General features: G+C 39.4%; 2 protein-coding genes across 6 annotated transcripts; one reads left to right on the plus strand and one right to left on the minus strand.

Moving 5' to 3' along the window:
- The first annotated feature begins 4,058 nt into the window (after positions 1 to 4,058).
- On the plus strand, positions 4,059 to 8,873 carry LOC4350358 (adenylate kinase 4-like). The gene is made up of 6 exons (NM_001423189.1): positions 4,059 to 4,226; positions 6,794 to 6,939; positions 7,080 to 7,199; positions 7,319 to 7,486; positions 8,122 to 8,211; positions 8,508 to 8,873. Exons 1-6 carry the CDS (start codon positions 4,118 to 4,120, stop codon positions 8,604 to 8,606), a joined length of 732 nt encoding a protein of 243 aa, NP_001410118.1. The 5' UTR covers positions 4,059 to 4,117; the 3' UTR covers positions 8,607 to 8,873.
- Positions 8,874 to 10,258: 1,385 nt separating this feature from the next.
- On the minus strand, positions 10,259 to 17,820 carry LOC9270154 (protein KTI12 homolog). Of its 5 annotated transcripts, none has more exons than XM_066305074.1 (10): positions 17,532 to 17,820; positions 16,491 to 16,659; positions 16,262 to 16,365; positions 15,337 to 15,393; positions 12,934 to 13,019; positions 12,265 to 12,350; positions 12,054 to 12,169; positions 11,382 to 11,432; positions 11,211 to 11,297; positions 10,300 to 10,571 (listed from the first exon to the last, which is right to left on the minus strand). In XM_066305074.1, the coding sequence occupies exons 2-10, from the start codon at positions 16,642 to 16,644 to the stop codon at positions 10,407 to 10,409; spliced, it is 906 nt and encodes a 301-aa protein (XP_066161171.1). In that variant the 5' UTR covers positions 16,645 to 16,659; positions 17,532 to 17,820; the 3' UTR covers positions 10,300 to 10,406. The 5 variants fall into 5 exon arrangements, with proteins under 5 accessions (NP_001415176.1, XP_066161171.1, XP_066161170.1 ...); XM_066305073.1 differs by having other exon boundaries at positions 10,300 to 10,567; positions 11,207 to 11,297; XM_066305076.1 differs by lacking the exon at positions 17,532 to 17,820 and adding an exon at positions 17,149 to 17,285.
- Between the last annotated feature and the right edge of the window lie 1,901 nt (positions 17,821 to 19,721).

Genomic DNA, 19,721 nt, shown 5'->3' on the forward strand with positions numbered 1-19,721 from the left:
CATCAAGATCATATCACGCATTGGGAGAAACTTGAAGCGAACGTAGTACCAGACCACGGGGAGCACAACAAGATGGAGTTCGATGCGTACTTGGCCTGGCTCCACAGGAACTATCATCTTGTCCTACGTCCGGCCTGGATGCTAGCCGACATAGCGGAAGACCCCGAAGATGTCGAGGAGCAGAACGAGTACAACACACGTACCCGTGAAGGTGGCATGGTTGAGTCGGGACCTATTCGCAATAGAGTGGTGAGTACTAGCACGCGTATGTAATATGCACGCTCCTGCTTTAACCTTGCGACTTACTGTATTTGTAACCTACAGGCACGAGAGCTCTTGCGGATCGTCAACGACGCGGGAGTGGCGCTTGGCATGGCTCCTAGGTCGGAAGGAGAGAGCAGCACCCTACGCAACACCCAATAGGTACTCGTTTAGTAAGACATGAAACTATGCCGGTTTTCTCCAAGGCGCTAACTGAACAATTTGGTTGCAGAGACTACAGCAACGATGTCGGAAGTTGGCAGCACGGCTGGAATGTAGGTCCAACGATGCCGTCGATCAACCTCCGGGCCACCAAAAGGGGGAGGAACAAGCTGAAGTACACGTGGAGGCGGATGAAGAACAAGAGGGGGATGATGAGGAGGCGGACGAAGAAGAGGAAGCGGAGGAAGAAGAGGAAGTGGAGAAGAAGAGGAGGCAGTTGAGCTCGGTGCCTCGCAGCTGGAGGATGCACCGCAATCGTTACAGGCCGGTCCATCGCAAACCGGGTTGTCTCGACCACTACGCAGGCGGGCTCCTTCCCAGGACTGGTGGTACACTCCCGGTGCGCCTCGTCCTCGCACTAGGGGTAGGAAGAGGTAAGACTTCCTGGATGGATGGACTGGCTGAGGAGTAGATGTGTATATACTTCCTGGATAGATGTGTATGGACTACGGCTTTTGTTTTGTGACTATGGACTTCATGGAGTGATGGACTAGATGATGGATGGTTTCATGGCCTATGTACTTGTAGGAAAATTGATGGTTTAATGGATGGATGGAATGTTGGATTTATGCATTTTCTGGATGGATTTATGCATCATGGCTTTGATGGATGGAATGGATGTAATTTATGCATTTCTGGATGCATGGAATAAATTGATTGATTGATGGACGAATAGTGGATTGTCTGTGATTGCCTGTGAAATAGTGTAATGGATGGAATGGATGAATAGTGTATTTTTGCCTATGAAATATTGTTGTCTGGGCAGAGAGCTGGTTGTTTCTGGAATTTTGCAATCTTAGCGCCAGACTACTTGGCGCTGAGATGTCCAACGTCAGCACCAAATACATTGGCGCTAACATCTGGATGGGCTGAGGAGTAGCTTTGCCGCCTTGGCTAAGTCCAACCTTGGCGCCAACCACTTTGGCGCTGAGGTTGTACATCTCAGCACCAAGGCGCTTGGTGCTGACTTCCCTGCCACGTCGGCAGGGGGATTACCTCGGCCGCCACGTTGGCACGTGGTCAGCGCCAGGCCCATTGGCGCTTCAATGCACAACCTCAGCGCCAACGGGCTTGGCGCTGAGCCGACGACCTATTTTTGGTTGAAGTTTTTGGTAGGGGCTAGTTTCGAAATAAGTTTTTCAAAAGGGTCAATTCGTCAAAAAAGGGGATTTTACGAGTGCTAATAAATACTATGTTTGCATGTTGGGCTTTAGATGTTCAGTGGACATTAACTTTACAAAAAAGAAGAGATTACATGTACTCTGCCCATTACTTATATAGATTGTGCAGATAACCGTTGTATGATGATTAATTATTAAGACTGCGTTCGGGAGGCAAGGTTGGGGAAAACAAAGCACACGATTATATTGTGATTAATTAAGTATTAGCCTAAAAAACTTGAAAAATAGATTAATATGATTTTTTAAAAGCAACTTTCATATAGAGAAACTTTTGCAAAAAATGCTTCGTTTAGCAATTTGAAAAGCGTGCGCACGAAAAACGAGGAAAGTGTGTTGGGAAAGAGGGGAAAAGAACACAGCCTAAGAGCAAGTATAATAGTGAGCTATAAGTCTACTATAAGCTTATGTGGAGGAGAGAGGTAATAAAAAATAACACAAGCTCCAAGACAAATACATTAAATGTATAAGTGAGAGATAGAGAGAGGAGAAGAAAATTATAGCCAACCTTATAGCTAATCTAGTATATATGTTGGCTTTAAGATGGGCTAATAGTAGAAAGTGAGCTCTAAGCAAGCTATATGCTAATGTGGAAGAGAGAGATAAAAAAAATGGATAGTGTTAGCTCTCCTGCAAGAGCTAGCTCTACACAAGCTCCAAGAAATATGCATTTCTGTGGGTCTAGTCGTTTTTGTCACAGGCTTTTTGTGTCTTCTGTGTATGGTTTTGCCTGTTTCCCTTTAGCAAATTGTGCAGTTGTCTAGTTTTTGGACCCGGTTTTCCTTATAAACAGGGTCAACTCTCTTCTTCTAATATATCCGGTAGATCTCCTACCATCTAATGTTTCAAAAAAAAAAGAAATGTGCATTAAATTCATAGAGTGAGAAAGAGAGAGAATGGAAAAAAATAAAGCTAACCTTATAGCTAACTTATACATGTTAGTACTACGTAAGTAGTGAGCTCTACTATTTAAACTTGCTCTAAGAGCAAGTTTAATAGTATAGCCAACTACTAGCTCCAATTCATCTATAGGCAATCTAATAGCTTATTCATACAATAGTTACATACTACACTATTAATATCTGGTCCCACCTTTCATACACAATGCGTCTTGGAGTCCGTGCTATAGTTGGCTACAAATCTGTAGTCCACTGCTCTTCTCTCACCTCATTTATCTCCTTAAAATATGTTTGCCGCTGGCTTATAGGCTGCTATTTTACCTGCTCTAAGTGTTTTTTATTGGATTCAGTTTCCAGAACTAGCAGTTCAAATATTTTCTTAGAGCAAGTTTAATAGTCCAGCCAACTGCTGGCTCCAAAGCATCTATAGTCAACTTAATAGCCAATTCATATAATAGTTACTTATAAACATATATACTACACAATCAATATTTGGTCCCACCTATCATACACACATGTGTCTTGAAGTCTGTGCTGTAGCTGGCTACAAATCTGTAGCCCACTGTTTTTATTTCTTTTCTTTTATCTTCTTAAAATATCTTTATAGCTAGCTTTTAGTCTGCTATTGTAACTGCTATTACCCCTCTTAATTATTCAACCCTCCCAGAAATATGACTCATGTTGTTGTGACATTCAGTTAGTAGTTTTATCTATGAGGTCGTATAAAATCAGATGGGTTTGTAGTTAGGGTACAAATTTCGATTATTTGAACAACCAAGCATAGTAATAAAATCTTTTTATTACTCTGGCTAATCTTATGTGGTTTACTCATCTAAATATATTTTCTTTGATAATTAGGACATTTAAATTCCACAGCAACGCGCTGGATATTATCAGTTAATACTACAACAACTGCTAATTATTTACTCTAAATGTAGGGATTCTTGTTACCATGAAAAAAATTACCTGTTTCAACATTACCACCTGCGGATCAAATTAGGAGCAGAGATTATGACCTAAATACCTCTTATTAAATAGAATGTTTATGAGTGGACGTGTAGCGGAGTAAGATAAGAAAATAAATAAGATGTGATTAATGAGACAAATAGATATATATCGTTTCGCTTATTCGTGGAATAAACCAAACGACATATTCGCAAACAAAAAGTAATATGTGAATAAAACTTTTATATACATGTTCTTAGTGATTTAAAAGTAAGAATCAGCTCTAAATTTAAATTGTGGCTGATAAATACGAGTATAAGCATACAGATAGAGCTACTCCGAAAACTGATAAGTATGAGTATATGATTGAATCTGAAATTGTCCCTTATTCTAGGATGCAGGGATGTACTTTAACTAGGAGTAAAGAAAATCCCTGTTTAATTAACGCCAAACTTTCCCCAAATTCTAAACTTTTTTAAAATTATAGAGGCCTCACCAAAGTCGACAGATCCCGTAAAAGAACAAAACTTGCGCGACGCCTCCCCTTACCCCTAATCCCACTCCACCCAACGAGGAGATAGCGCAAGAGAGGAGAGGGTTTCTGCGGCGGCGATGGCGGCGGCGGCGAACCTGGAGGACGTCCCGTCCATGGATCTGATGAACGAGCTGCTACGCCGCATGAAGTGCAGCTCCAAGCCCGACAAGCGCCTCATCCTCGTAGGTCCGTACGCTTCCTCCGGCCTCCCCTCATCTAGCTTCCCTCCCTTCTCTTTCTTTCTCCTTCCACGCTCCAAGATCTGGTGAGGAAGTAGGAGATCCAACTCGTCCCCGTCCCTTCCTTGCTCTAGGCTCCGGGTGTGCAAGGCTTGGTGGTTCAGATCTTAGTCGCTTCGCCTTTTTCTGCCCCTTTTGTTTAATGCTCCATCGAAAGTCTAGTTTCCGATGTTTTCCCTTTCCTTTGCAACTGTAGTGACATGGAGAAGCCGTTGATTGTGATTCGGGTAAACCAGGTCGAAGTGCGTGTGGACTTGGTACCAAGAGTAGAACTGTTTCGCTCTTCCAGATTTCTTGCCGTTGTTTTGATGGATTATTTCGGCAATGAGTGCTTGTTTGATGGACTGATCTTCTAAAACAATCTTTTCTTTTATTAGGTAAATTGCACTAAATTCTTTTAGAATGTGTTTTCTTGCTCTACTTTTCTATGCGTATGAGGCTGAGGAAAATAACGACCTTATTATCCTGAAGAAATTCTTTATGTCATTGTGGTAGCATGGAATTTGTAGCAATTGGCTTGTTCCATGGAACTGATAAAAAATATTTTTGTATGCATTGAAGTCACAAGGGAGAAAAGTAGTATTTCTCAGTGTTGTGGAAGTCAGAATACAGTTGTCGGACGGAAAGGGTACCGTTCACCGATTAATTGGAATACGGACGATTAATCGAAATTATACGGAAATTTAACATTCGTGAATATATGTACAAATTTTACAATATTATATACTTTTTGAAGATTTAGATGTGTACAACTATATAAATCAAATATCTTCATGTTGTTTTTTAATTGAACAGATAAGTAAACATTAACTCTTCTAACACCGGATTTATATATCACATGGTGGTAGAATTGGTTGCATTAAATAAGTAATAAAACATAAAAATATATGTAACAAAATAAAAACAATTCTAAATTAAGTAAAGAAAACTTCTCTAAATCATCATCAAATTCAACGTACAGCTAAAAACGGAGTTTTAAGGTTCGTGAACGATAAATGTACACCGTATCACGTTAACGGAATGGTTTTACTACCGTTAACGTATATACGGCCGATTAATCGGTTGGTACGGCCGTTTTTCCATAACACTGGTATTTCTTTAAAAAAACATGAAATGCGTAGCTCTTTGCTTAATGTATTTGTGATTCATGACATGAGGTGAAGAGAACTCTCCTGGACCTAACTATGGTTTTATGTATCCATACTACAATTTATGCTTACTAATGAAATTCAAATATTGTATATTGTTTGTCGCTTAGTGAGTAGTGAGTTAGTGACTTCAGTGTAGATGTAAATGACAACGAAAATCTTATCTTATAGCTTTTTTGACTTGTATTCCTTTAATTTATAGACTTTCTTTTCTCTTGTTTTGGCATGACTGGGGTTGAGAAGAGTGTTCACTACAATTACTTTCAACAAGAAAGCATGCTTAGACTTTCTTCTAGATACAGTGGTAAAAATGATACATTTTGATTGTATGTTGAATCCTTCACAAAAGAATGAAAGAGAGCATTTTATGGTGAAGATATTAGGTCCTTATGATTATCTTAATTGGAGCTTGCAAAGGCCTTTTGACTGTGATGCAAGTATATGAAAGATGTAAGAATATGCAAGCTAGCTCATATATCTTGATAAAAGAGATACTCTTTTAAGAATCAATGTAGCACAAATCATACCAAAGTCAATCATTTTTCAGTTAATGTTAATAATAATCTCATGAGAAGAATGTTTTTATTGCCTTTCTAAGGGGAGTTATTCTTAGTATAAGAATTGAGCAAGAAGTGGATGATCGCCCCTCTCATTTTCATTGTTAATCTGTGTACTATGTGAAGAATTTGTTTTTTCCTAACAAACATTTAATTTCATTTAGTAAAGCATTATAGCAAATTAGCAATTGATTGCTTGTGGTAGCAACAACTGACTTTCCTTGTTGCACTTGAGTGTTGAATTTAAAACTTTAACAATCAATTTTTAGTTCTTCATTTGATCAATTTTGTTAATAACCAAACCCAAATATTAGGCTTTAAATTATTTGCACGAGGGGGTCCATTTGTTTACATCTGACTAGAAAAAATACCCGTGCGTTGCAACGGGTGAAGTCTATTTTAATCTTATTATTGTTATATGGTTTACTTAAGATGAAATTCACTGTGAGAGTTCGCTTGGATATATATATTTTTAGAAAATCATAAGCTGCAGTTAGGAGTCTGATTGTCTCAAGTTAGCATGCGAGTTTTTTTAAACAGATTTCTTATATGATTCCTTTTGTATTACCAAGAGTGAACGATCTTAAAAACCGACTCAAATACGGATATGTATTTCCAAAAGCAAACGAACTTAAAAACCGACTCATACACGGATGACGTATCAAAATACCAGCAAAAACATCTTCAATTTTTATAATAGTAGAGATAAGATGGTTGAAACCTAGACGAATAACATTATCAAATTCACCCTAGTCTATATTTTATTTCAGAAAACCTCTTTACAATTCTTGGTTTTGCTGACTATGCAGGTCCACCTGGCTCTGGAAAGGGAACACAATCGCCCATTATTAAGGATGAGTACTGCTTATGCCATTTAGCTACAGGTGATATGTTGAGAGCTGCTGTTGCTGCTAAGACTCCTTTAGGAGTCAAGGCGAAAGAAGCAATGGACAAGGTATTGCACTTGGAAATCACCCACATAAGCAGCAGATAAAAGTTAGATGGCCAAATGAATAGCCAGCCAGCTCTGAACTCCTGATTTCTCAAAGCAAAACATGTTCCATAAGTATTTTTCACTAACTTCATGTTTGTTAGGGAGAGCTTGTTTCTGATGACTTGGTTGTTGGAATTATTGATGAAGCCATGAAGAAACCTTCATGTCAAAAGGGTTTCATTCTTGATGGGTTCCCACGGACAGTTGTTCAGGCACAGAAGGTATTCGATTTGTACTTTTATTAATAGTTCAGCCAATAAAAATATTTTTCTTTAGGCAATGTAGCTATGTTTTGAACTACACTGTTTACTTTCGGGTTCATAATATTTTTCTTCTTCAGCTTGATGAAATGCTGGAAAAGAAAGGTACAAAGGTCGATAAGGTTCTTAACTTTGCCATTGATGATTCAATTTTGGAAGAAAGAATTACTGGCCGGTGGATCCATCCCTCCAGTGGCAGGAGTTATCACACTAAGTTTGCACCTCCAAAGGTTCCTGGAGTTGATGATGTAAGTTGAATACAGAAATATGGACTTAATAATTATTATACTTTCCAAATTTATTTTATTTTGCGTGGATTTTTGGTTCAGCAATTTAATTGTTGGATATTTTTTCCTATATATCTTGTACAATTCTTTAGACGGTCTTCATAAAATTATGTCACGGTGTTTAACCTATGTGATATTTATGTCATGGTGTCTTATCTACATAACTATATTATATAATTCTATACATCAACAACTTTGTAAAGTATTCAATATTGCATTATCACATATTAGTTTGCCAAACATCTGTTATAACTGCATTGATAATGATACAAGTTGCATAAGGATTTCTGTTAGTTCATTATTTCCTTTATCAAGTTTTTTTTTGTTTCTTAATCCATTTAGTGACATATTTTGTGTGGACCTTGTATCCCTTTTGAGTCTGCATAGTTGTAGATATTTTGCTTCCTTGCAACAAATATTTTTCCAGTTAATAAAGGAACTAATAGTATATAAATAATTTATTCATCCAGTTTACTATTTTCTTTGTATTGCATCAACGTTTCTTCTGCGGTACTGTTTCTTTCACTGCCCTTTTTCTATTTAAGAAAACTGCTATAAAATGTTGACTGATGCTTTCATTTGTCTTATTCGCCTAGGTCACTGGAGAACCACTAATTCAAAGGAAAGACGACACAGCTGAGGTTTTGAAGTCTAGACTTGAAGCCTTCCACAAACAAACTGAACCAGTATGGTGCTCTTTCTAGTGAATTATAATGTTTTAAAGTATTTAGGAAAAGTTGGTTGTTTTTTTAGGCATTATGACACGTGTAGCTATTTACAGTTCTTGAGAGTGTCTGCCTAGTTATATCGTTCTGACCGTACGGTTCCCATTTGACATCTTCTGGATTCTTTTCTCATGTGTTCTATGATTGCATATCCTTTGATAGCCAAGACTTCGGGAGGGTTTCATCTTGTTCTCTAAAATATTGCTGCTTGTGAAGATTCAGTATTTTTTACTTCAATGTTGATTTGCTCCCACCAGGTGATTGACTACTACTCCAAGAAGGCCTTGGTGGCCAATCTTCATGCCGAGAAGCCACCGAAAGAAGTAACTGCTGAAGTCCAGAAAGTTCTTTCGTAAATGTACCACCATTTTGAGACGAAAATTCGACAGATTACCCAGACACACTGGGTCCGGCTTTTAGATGTTCAAATTGACGCTGACATGCAAGGTGTAGACTGCTCTCTTTTTGTATTGGGTACTCTTATCAGATTTGATGAGCACAGTGCTTTGCGTTGTTTTAGTTCTAATAATCTCTATGGCATTGATGGAAGGAACATTTTTTTGTACCAATATCACAGGGTTCTTTCACCCTTGAGAGTTCCCAAAAAAGCTTTGCTTATGATTATGTGCTGTTAGTGTGTTCCTATAGTACAACATTGCGTTACGCTAGAGAATTTTCCGCTCCCAATTTGCATTGCCATAATCAAGTTTCTTCGCTGCAATTGTGTGGTTATTTGCATGTTTGAATTATTATCAATGGCAATGACTCCATTATGTTACAAGATCTGGACTCACATTTAAGTATAGAATCCTATATCCTATATATCATAGGTGGTTCCCCACTAAGTGCAATCTTATAAACCGATTCCAAGGTTAGAACCCTGATTCTTGATCCCCAGTGGGGGGGCCCTAATGAGCGTCTCATCGTGTGGGGGCGTGGGTGCATGACTAGCTCGCTCCAACTACTACTACAACAACAGTACTACTATATGTATATATACGGGGGCGTGGGTGCATGACTAGCTCGCTCCAACTACTACAACAACAGTACTATTATATGTATATATACGGCAGATCCTTTAACTTAACTGCACATACAGTTGAGTCACTGACATGTGGGTCCCACTTTGCCATGGCCCATATGTCAGTGACTCAACTGCACAACAGTTAAGTTAGAGGATGATATATACGTATGTACATACTTTATATACACAACTTTGTTATGGAATAGGTTATAGACTTAATAAATTCGTCTCGCGAATTAGTCCAAGGTTATGGAATGGGTTATAGGCTCAATAAATGTCTCGCAGGGTTATGAAATGTGTTTTGGAAATGGGTTTTGTCAGTAGTCTACGTTTAATACTTCTAATTAGTGTCAAACATCCGATGTGACAGGTGCTACAAATTTTTAGCCCCATCCGAACATCCCCTTACGTTATCAAACACCTTTCAGAGTTTCAGTCTAGAATCATGATTTATGAAATTTCTCTTTCAATGGCCACAAGTGATCAAAAAGTTTTAATGGCCTTGGGATATCTAGCAACTTCCTCTTCCAATGGCCACAAGTGATAAAAAAGTTTAAGTGGCCTTGGGATATCTAGCAACTTCCTTGCCATTCCATCAAATGACTGATATTTATTCTCCTTTTTTTTAAAACCAATCGTATGGCCATTATTTATGGCATGACGTGACTCTTTCTTTTTTCATTCTTTGATTTCTCTTCCTTTCATTCTCGATGCGCCAATTGAGTTTTTATTGAGATCACCTCACGAACCACTTCCAGCGCTAAGCCAATCGCTGGTGAGGCTCGGGAGTTATCTCCAATTCTGTTAAGATTGATTTTACCGATCACAAAAACAACCTTATCTCTTAATTTGATTTCTGTTAGGAACCGGATAAGTGGGATTTATCCTTTTCCTTAACAAACAGAAATTAGCCTAAAAAATCAACTGCATCAAAATTGTGTAATTTACGTGTTGTAATAGTGACATAATTCAGCAGTAAGTGTGTAGGAGTGTCATGGTGTTTCTGGATAATTATGCAGAAGATCAGAGGGGAAAACAATCCGTTAGGCTCAATAAAAAGTTTCAAGTTTCAATGCCTTTGCCGCACAAGACAAAGAGGGCTTACATAGGGTCAATCCATCAGAAATTGATATCAGGAACTGATTTCCCTGTTCAAATAGTCCACAAACATCCTCGTTGCGCTATCAGCATCTGCTGGTGGGGGAGGTCCACTCAAGCTGTACTGCCCTGCCAGCTTAATGAAAGTGCGTCGCAGGCTTCGAAGCTCAGGCAGACCGACTGATCTTTGAAGACATATGTAACAACCAGTTAAGGATATAATGGTTCTTTGCTTATACTCCCTCCATCCCAAAAAAACAAAAAAAAGACAAACCCTGAGTTTCCGTGTCCAACGTTTGGCTGTCCATCTTATATGAAATTTTTTTTATAATTAGTATTTTCATTGTTGTTAGATGATAAAACATGATTAATACTTTATACGTGACTTGTTTTTTTAATTTTTTTCATAATTTTTTCAAATAAGACGGACGGTCAAACGTTGGACACGGAAACCTAGTGTTTGTCTTTCTTTGGGACGGAGGGAGTACAACGGATAGAAGGTGCCCCTACCTTTGAAGCTTACATATCAAGGCTTCCTCGTAGCATAAAAGTGTGGCCAATTATTATTCAATGTGCAAAACTACCATTTTGGAAGTATTTTCACCTACTTGATTTTCAAACAGTTGCAAGGTGAAAGAAATGTGGATAAAGCTCTATATGAAAGGGTGTTTTTGTATCAGAAGATTATTTTACACTAGCCAGTTAAGATTGCTAGATCTTCATATACTGCACTTATAATATATAAAAAAGAATCAATTGACACACAAAGCTTAAGAGTATATTGTTTAAACTTATATGTATACAGGATAAAAGAATTGGCTCAAACAGTAAAGGATATAGTTGGTAGGTCAGGACCAAGAGAAATCTTATTCACGGGAAGCCCAAGACCACAAGATTGTGCTTCAACAATTGCATTGATCACCTCCTGCAAATCAGCTCAAAAGGTATGCTGACTAAAGAGAAATCCATAATTGAAATATCAGATATCAACCAAAATGACTGTCATTACCTGCGTTGCTTTGTCCATCTCGTAAAGGGAATTAGCTTCTGTTGTCCGAGCCTAAAATATCACCAAGGCTGTGTTTAGTTCAGCGCAAAGTTTGGATTTTGGTTGAAATTGGAGATGATGTGACTGAAAAGTTGTGTGTACGACAGGTTGATGTGATGGAAAAGGACTGAAGTTTGGATCCAAACTTTGGATCTAAACACAACCCAAATCAGGATTCAATTCCAACAGCTACAGGTACAAGCATAAATGCAATAGCACTACACTTCCAGCATCATAAAGAGAGTACAGTATCTGCAGAAAGTGACTAAGGCATTGATTCTTCTGATTTTTTGTGCATTTACACCATCACATTTAGATTTTGACAGAAATTGTTTGCCAGGGGTACAAAGAGCTAATACACAAAAAAGATAGGAACTAAGCTGTAAGAGTATATGGTAGTTAGAGTCGTATTAGGATAGGATTGATTTGTGTGGACTCCTTCCATATCTGTAATCCTTCCTTGTCTCCTCCCTATACTATCCAACATAAGCATATTCATTGAAGAACATATGGAGTTAAGACTCCATATCACAATACCAAGCCAAATTATGAGAGAATGGAATAATTTGGAAAATGAATTATTTGGGGATTATATGATCACGCGGCAGTTTTTCAAGAATAGATTGCACTTACAGTCTGAGTGGCTATTGTAGGTTGGAGAACTTTCACATCTCTTGTCTTAGAGTCCACTTTCTTAGTCAAATATGATACAGCCTCAGCAATAACAGGAGACGATTCCATTACTCCATCTATTCAAAATAGTACAAAATCAGTTTTGAGTTTTGACATTGCATAAGGCAATATGCATATCTATGGTAGGTACTGATATAGATATACTGATTACCTCTAGATGGAAACAATTCAAAAAGAGGAGAATCCCAACGATTGCGCCTATCTGGCTTCTCAAATCTACTTACCAGATCATCGAATCTGTCACAATAGAAAAAACTGGTGAGCGGACAATAGTACCTGGTTATGTATTGTATTAAATGCCAGGGACACATGCTTTGTTATATTCCCAAGGAGGCAAAAATAACAATGGATTTCATAGCCTATAAAGAATGCCAAGAAGCACCAAAAATTTGAATCAGACGTGACAAACTAGCAGCACGTTCCGTAGGGCCAATATTATCAGTTCAGTTTGTTGCATTAGTTTAGATTCTTTTGTCATCATATTAAATTGGTGTTAGGAGTTGGATTAGTAAGGATCAGTGAGTAATGAATGGGGAAAGCAAGGATTATCAATTTATTCACCCATTCCTACCTTTCCCTTCTATCCCCTGCAACCCTTCCCCCACAATACTCTTCTTCTGCTCTAACCTGCCAAAGCCTCCCTCCTTCCATGATTACCCAATATGATCTCTAGACCATAATACAACTACATGCAACATATCTGTAGTTTGTGGAATCAATCTATAGAACTAAATAAAAAAAACTGAGAAATCATGCAGCATTTCCTCATTTGAATTTAATAGGTCAAGAAGATCCAAAAAATATGAAATCTCTCACATACATATTATTATCATACGTGGGTTCTCCTTTCTCCTGACGCTTGGTGTTCCATTCCCTACAATGGTCCACTTCTGTATCACAGAAAAGCTGAAATAAAATAGAAGCAGGAAGTTATCAGTCTGTTATATGAGTTTTCACTATATCAAATGGTGTAAAAATCATAGTAAATTGCGTATTGGACCACCTTTCTATCATAGCAGTGTTTTTTTTCACCTTGGGATAGCAATTTTTACAAAATGTTGCACTTAAGACCTACCTATCTAACCTTCAGGTCAAGATTCACATGCTTGATCATAGTTGGTACTGGTGGAGATGGAGCTCAAGCTCCGCTAGCTTGGGACATGCTCGAGGTCGACCTCAACCTTCGTTACCCTGCCCCATGCATCCGTGCTCAAGACTCATTGTGCAGTGTTGGTTATGTGCCCCAGCCCCCAATCAAGCTGGTGCAGCCGCGGATGAGGAACTTGGGCTAGCATAGACTCCATTTGACTAGCTGTTGGTGGGGCAGAAGTGTGGAGAGATGAGATCCATATGGAGTTAGAATATCCCACCATGATTCATTAGCTATGCATGCGCTTGAACTCAAACTAGAGCTCTGCCGTGCCGCATCGAGCTCAAGCTGGAGACCGCCAGTGCTGCACTCAAGCTCAGGCGCTAACGTAGGTCAAGAACGTGGGTGGGGCCTGTTCATTGGCGTGGTGAGCTTGAACCAAAAAAGGGGAGAGAGAAGAGAAGAGGGGGAGAGCCAGAGGAAGAAGACCGGTTCAATGTGAAAAAAATTGCAAAGATTTCTGGTCCAAAGTGAAAACAATGCCCTACCTATCTAGTCCAAGTTGCAACAATGGTTAAAAAGAGTGGCCCAATATGCGCTTATTCCAGGCACACACACACACACAGAAAATAAGAAAAAAAGAGTCCATGCAGGACTGCTAACATGATTCTCAGTTGCAAATAAGCAGATTCTCAGGCACATGAATTGCCTTTTTGAGGGATTTTTGAGAGAGAGAGAGAGAGAGAGAGCTCTTAATCTTGGGCTTGATGCCAGGAGAGGATTAGTCACGCTACCGCAACCACCTAAGATAACTGTCCGGACGAAACATGCCTCCAGGACTCTTATCCAATACTTGATCATCAGGGCAACTCAACTAATCCTAGAAAAACATCTCCAAACCAAACTTATCTCTAGTCCATAACTCAATTACAGCCTGTTGTGCACAGCCAGTGAAGCAGCTGCCAGTAGGACTCATGTCCATGACAAATTTACCGTGTGTCTGAGTATCGAAGGAAGTAAGACCGAGGATGCAAAGAATCCAAGTGAGATCAATAAAGTAGTGGATGCCAACAGATCAAAACAAGATATGTGGCAATTCCTTCCGTACACTTTACTACTCCCTCCATTTTATTATATTATATAAGTCGTTTTCACTTTTTTCACCCTGCCCCATGCAAGTTTTGGAGGAAATTTAACATGAGGTAGAACCTCATGGAAAAAATCCTTTAGTCTTTATCTCTCCTCGAATTCATGTGTTTTTCCTGCAGCCCAATCAAACAATCATTCCTATGTTTTTCTATGTTTTGCAATCCTCTGTTTTACATTTCCATTCATGTCAGAATCCTATGCTTTTCTTATTCCTCCGTTTTTTTCATTCCTATGATTCAAAGAGGCCTTTATAATATGAATGGAGGAAGTATCTTATTTCTCTGTAAAGCTTATTTTACTTTGTTTCTCAACTGTCATTCTAATTTGTGGGTCTTAACCAGATCAAGATTATCACACATTATTTACAAATTAATATTGAGTTAGTTCTCTTGTTATTGCCATCAATGTTATTTGATCGCTGATTGATCCTGATCACCAAGGGACCGACCAGGAAAATTAATCGTCGATCAGCCTCGATTAGTCGACCTGATCAGTACTATGAATACTAGAACCTATATTCTATATAGTGCATAGTATAAAGCAATCACAGCACTAATAATTGATGGCAAGATGGTCACTTGCCCTAGTATAAAGCAACCAGCAGTAGTAGCACATATTCACATGTGCTAAACCCTAAGAATTGTTCAAAAGGTGATCGATAGGTGCTCTGATCGGACAATTAATTGTGCCTGATCGACGATTAATTGGACCAACAATTTATGATCGAGTGAATGTCCCTGATCGGAGTAGTCAGGAGACTGATCAGGATGATTAAGCACGATTAATCGGACGATCAGATAACATTGATTGCCATCATACATGATCTTTTTCCTCCAAATTGGTTTTGTACCTAACTTGTAGTGTTAACTAAAATCCATACCTTGATGACACGTGATTTTTAACGCTATGCTAGTCTTTGAGTAAAACTAATATTTAAAAATCTAAAAGAATAGAAGTAGACAAACAAGGCAGCAAGCAGGTTACCACACAGTATCTTATTCCAGATGCCCGTGCAAGACACCACAACTCATACCGGTATCCCTGCATATTATAGGTGGAATTGATTATATCAAAATATGGCAACACATGCACACTAATATCTCAAAATCATGTTTCATTTGAAGCATCATGCGTTAACAATATGCCAACAAATCACAGAATTTACTACATATTACAATTTTCATGAGAATTCGCAAAGCATGTAGCTGTTTATTAGTAACGATAGAACTGACAACAGAAAGCAACACATATTTACAAACTAGATTGCCACTTAACTGATTCATGAAATACCCATATTGAAATAACTTGTTGGTTGGAAAGCAAACTTTGCCAGTTACATATTTTTGGTATTGTTCAACATTGGCTTGCGCCTAACTTTTGCAATAACTAAGTTCAGCCAAGTATGTCTTGACATACTATTTGTGGCCACATTGGAAGTGAGGCAAATTATATAGGAACTTCTCAAGATCTCATTGGTGACGCTTGAGCTTCAAGCAGAAAGATCAATAAAAATGCACTCATCACGTCCTCTACATGGCTTCAGCTTGCATTCATTTGCTACCCTAACTATGACTACAATCATACTTGGCAAATATTTCTTATTTTTCCAACTTAACGTGCTAAAAACCATCCCACTTAGGCTTTGTTCAGTTAATTTTTGTGCCAAAGAAATCCGCAAAGTCACCAGAAATGATATCGTGCTTGAAAACCATCCCACTTAGGCCTTGTTCGGTTAATCCCCATGAGGGAGGGATTGGAGGGGATTTATTCCACACCTATTGTGGTGTGGAATAAATCCCCTCCAATCCTCTTCAATCCCCTCCAAACGGAACAAGGCCTTACTGGATTAAAAAGTTTGAGCTTGTTTAGAGAAAAAAGTCAAGCTTGTAGTACATTGTCTTTGCCTCACCTTAATATTGTTCAAAGAATCCACGACGATTATGCTGTCTCGTGATACAGACCTATCAACTTCTGATCTAAGAACTCCTCTCAAGTTTTTCTCTACAACCATATCTAACAAAGAAATAAAATGCAGAAGACTTGTCAAGATGAAATGGACCCATGATAAGAGCAAAATAAAGTTGAACAGAGTTGGACAAAACGTAGAATAAGTAATGAACACAAGTAATGGCTAATACCTTTGTAGCTATCATTGCGTCCAAGATGGAGTGATGACTCGTCAATGATACGGACAGTGAGGTCAGATGTGGAGGAGCAGAGAGCAGCGGCGAGACAAGCTGCAGCTGCTGACTTACCACTGCAAGGCTGCCCACATATTACCACAAGCGCCATGGAAAATGTATAGACCTAGCATATGAAGATAAAATGTATCACAAGTGTTTCCAAGGTTTAAACTCTTCACTAGTAAATCTTTCAATGATATAGCAATTGAGAAATTTTCCCAAAAAGGTCAGATGCATGCCATAGCCAGTCTCAGGAGGTTTGAAGTCTAACTCCACTACAAAGGAGCAGTAAAACAAATGAGAATGCGACCAGATTGTGATCAGTCAAATATCACAATCAGGCGAATTTCAACAAGTTCTTACTAGTTCATTCAAATAAAACTAATTTCCATTGGGATAAACATCACCACCAAGCTTCAATTGTACACATTGATGCAAAATAACGTGGGGGCAACGGGTATTTTGCTTGCAAACAGGAGGGGTGCTATTAGTTCTACACCTCGCATCAAAGAAATCATCACTGTCCGGGTGGATTTCCAATCCATATGCCACGCGAGGCTCACTGCTGAGGAGGATGACGATGAAGGGGAGGCTACGAGAGAAGAAGCAATACCTTCGATTCCGTCCGAACTCAGACGGAGGCCGGTGGAAGGAGGATGGCCGAGTCGCCCCTCCAAACAGTGGCGGAGGACGGAAAAAAATCTAGGTATGGGTGTGGCCCATGGACTAGCGCGAGAATTAGAACATAACAAGAAGAAAGGGAAAAAAACAATTTCAATTCACGAAATTATATGACGCAACATTATCCCATCATGACGCAATCTCAATTCTCAAGCATGGCAACAAGCACCAGTCATAAGTTCACAATTCATCATCCATTTGCCAAAAGTGTAAATAGAAGAGGCACTCATAAATACCAGAAGATTGCAGTTGTCAACAATACATCACATGTAAGAACGAACTATTGAGGATAGATAGACATGTAGTGATGTAGACCTGCTGCTGCCCTGCCTGCCTCACTGCCTGTTGCCGGCTGCCCTGCTGCGCTGGCTGCCTGCCTCCCGCGGCCGCCGCGCCAATGCCCAGTGCGGCCGCACCGCAGCGCGCCCACGCCGCCTGCCTCCCAGAGCGGCCGCGCGCCCGCCTGCCCCGCCGGCTGCAGAGCCCCCACCGACCACCGCAGCTCCCTGTCGCAGTGTCGCCGTCGGCCGTCGGCCCGTAGCGCCGCGCCGCCGCCGCTTGCCTCCTCAGCCGGATGCCTGGATTGGATTGGGGATTGGGGATTGGGGAATTTTGGAGGTAGGGTTTCATGTTCAACAGGTCAAAAGGCCCATTTACACAAAAAAAAAAGCCCAATTGGTTGGCCTGTTCGCACGTGGGCTGTGGGCAGGATTGGCTTCGGCAATCGGCAGTTGGACGCCTCGCCGCCGGCTCGAGCGTCCGGGCTGCAACGGCGCAGATCAATCCTCTGCAGGGTGCCGGCGGTGGCGGAGCGGACCGTGCAGAAGCTGGGTTGGAGGTCGTGCACAATCGGGGTATCACCTACTCCCTCCGTTCCAAAAAAAAAAAACTCAATTCCTAAATTTTCGTGTCTAATATTTGACCATCCGTCTTATTTAAAAAAAATTTAAAAAATTTAAAAATATAAGTCATACATAAAGTATTATTCATGTTTTATTATCTAGCAATAATGAAATTACTAATTATAAAAAAATTTCATATAAGACGGACGGTTAAACGTTGGACACGGAAACCCAAGAATTGAGTCTTTTTGAGACGGAGGGAGTATGGCTGAGGCTGATGCCGACGAGCCCAGTGATGCCGGACGCGCTATCTCAGCCTGACTTCGCCGTCTCGCGCCGGCCCAGCCTACTTCACCCCGCGCTGCTCTGCGACGACCGTGATTCGGTCAGTCCCACGCTCTCGCCTCTCGCTCGCCCGCGCGCACCGCCGCCGCTCGCTAATCGCTAGAGTTAGGGATCGGGAGCAGTCAACAGTGGCTTGGGTTGGAAAGTTTGCGGGTAGAGGTGTCTTCTTACATGTTGTCCCATTTAATCTGGGTCCACCTAATTGACATCTAAATTAGGAGCATTTTAAAAAGTGATGGCAAAATTACAAAGTTTAGAAAATAGAGATAAAATCATTTGCATTGCAAATGAAAGTAGGGGCAAGAACATGATTCTCCCTATATATATTGTTAGAGTTGGAGAAAGAAATGGAGGCATGGTGGACGAGGTTTAGCCGCGATGTCGGCTAGTGTGGAAAAAAAGTCAAAAAAAAGTTTTCATCTGGCTTTTCAACTAACCGAAATTAATTTGATTATAATTCGGTTAGCACTCTCGATTAACTGGCATTAGAAAAGAGGCCTAATTATTTATCTCGATGAGTGTTAAGTTGTAAGTTAAAATTAGTCAAACAACTTATGTTCTGTCTCAATTTCGACCAAAATTACATTAAGGGCATAACAAAATCTTTCAATCAAAATTAAGATACATAATTGAGATACAAAATTAGTATAAATTCATGCTAATTTCATTGCCATTCGGTGAACTATTCCAAATATTTCACCGAATGGCCATGAATTTGGCATGAATTTGTACTATAATGTAATGAACTTATTTGATTACTGAATTTGGCAAAATGGCATGAATTTTCGCATGCATGGCAATAAATTGTACTGAATTTGTTCTGAAATGGCAAAATGGCAATAATTTAGCATGAATGGCAAGTCAGATATAGATGGAACTAGCTTAAAGTTGAACACAAACATAGATCCCACATAATGTCTAGCACATAATCTTAAATTTACATGGTAGCAGCACCATTAAAAGTAGAACACACAGGTTTGTGTGGAGCTTGGGATACCAGGAGCAAAACATAAAATAGTCTAGACATCAATCTACATAAATAGTCTTGACATCAGCTTGGGATACCTGGAAATGACAGGCCACATCACAAAATACATAATATTTGATATTGTTCAAATCGACGTCAGTCTTCATATCCTAAGCTTCTTCCTTGGAGTAAGGGTGTGTTTAGTTCTTTGGGTGTAAAGTTTTTAAGTATATGGACACATATTTGAAGTATTAAACGTAAACTAATAACAAAAACAAATTACAGATTCCGCATGTAAACTGCGAGACAAATTTATTAAGCCTAATTAATATGTCATTAGCAAATGTTTAC

This window comes from Oryza sativa, chromosome 11 (genome assembly GCF_034140825.1).
Source record: "Oryza sativa Japonica Group chromosome 11, ASM3414082v1".
Lineage (NCBI taxonomy): Eukaryota > Viridiplantae > Streptophyta > Magnoliopsida > Poales > Poaceae > Oryza > Oryza sativa.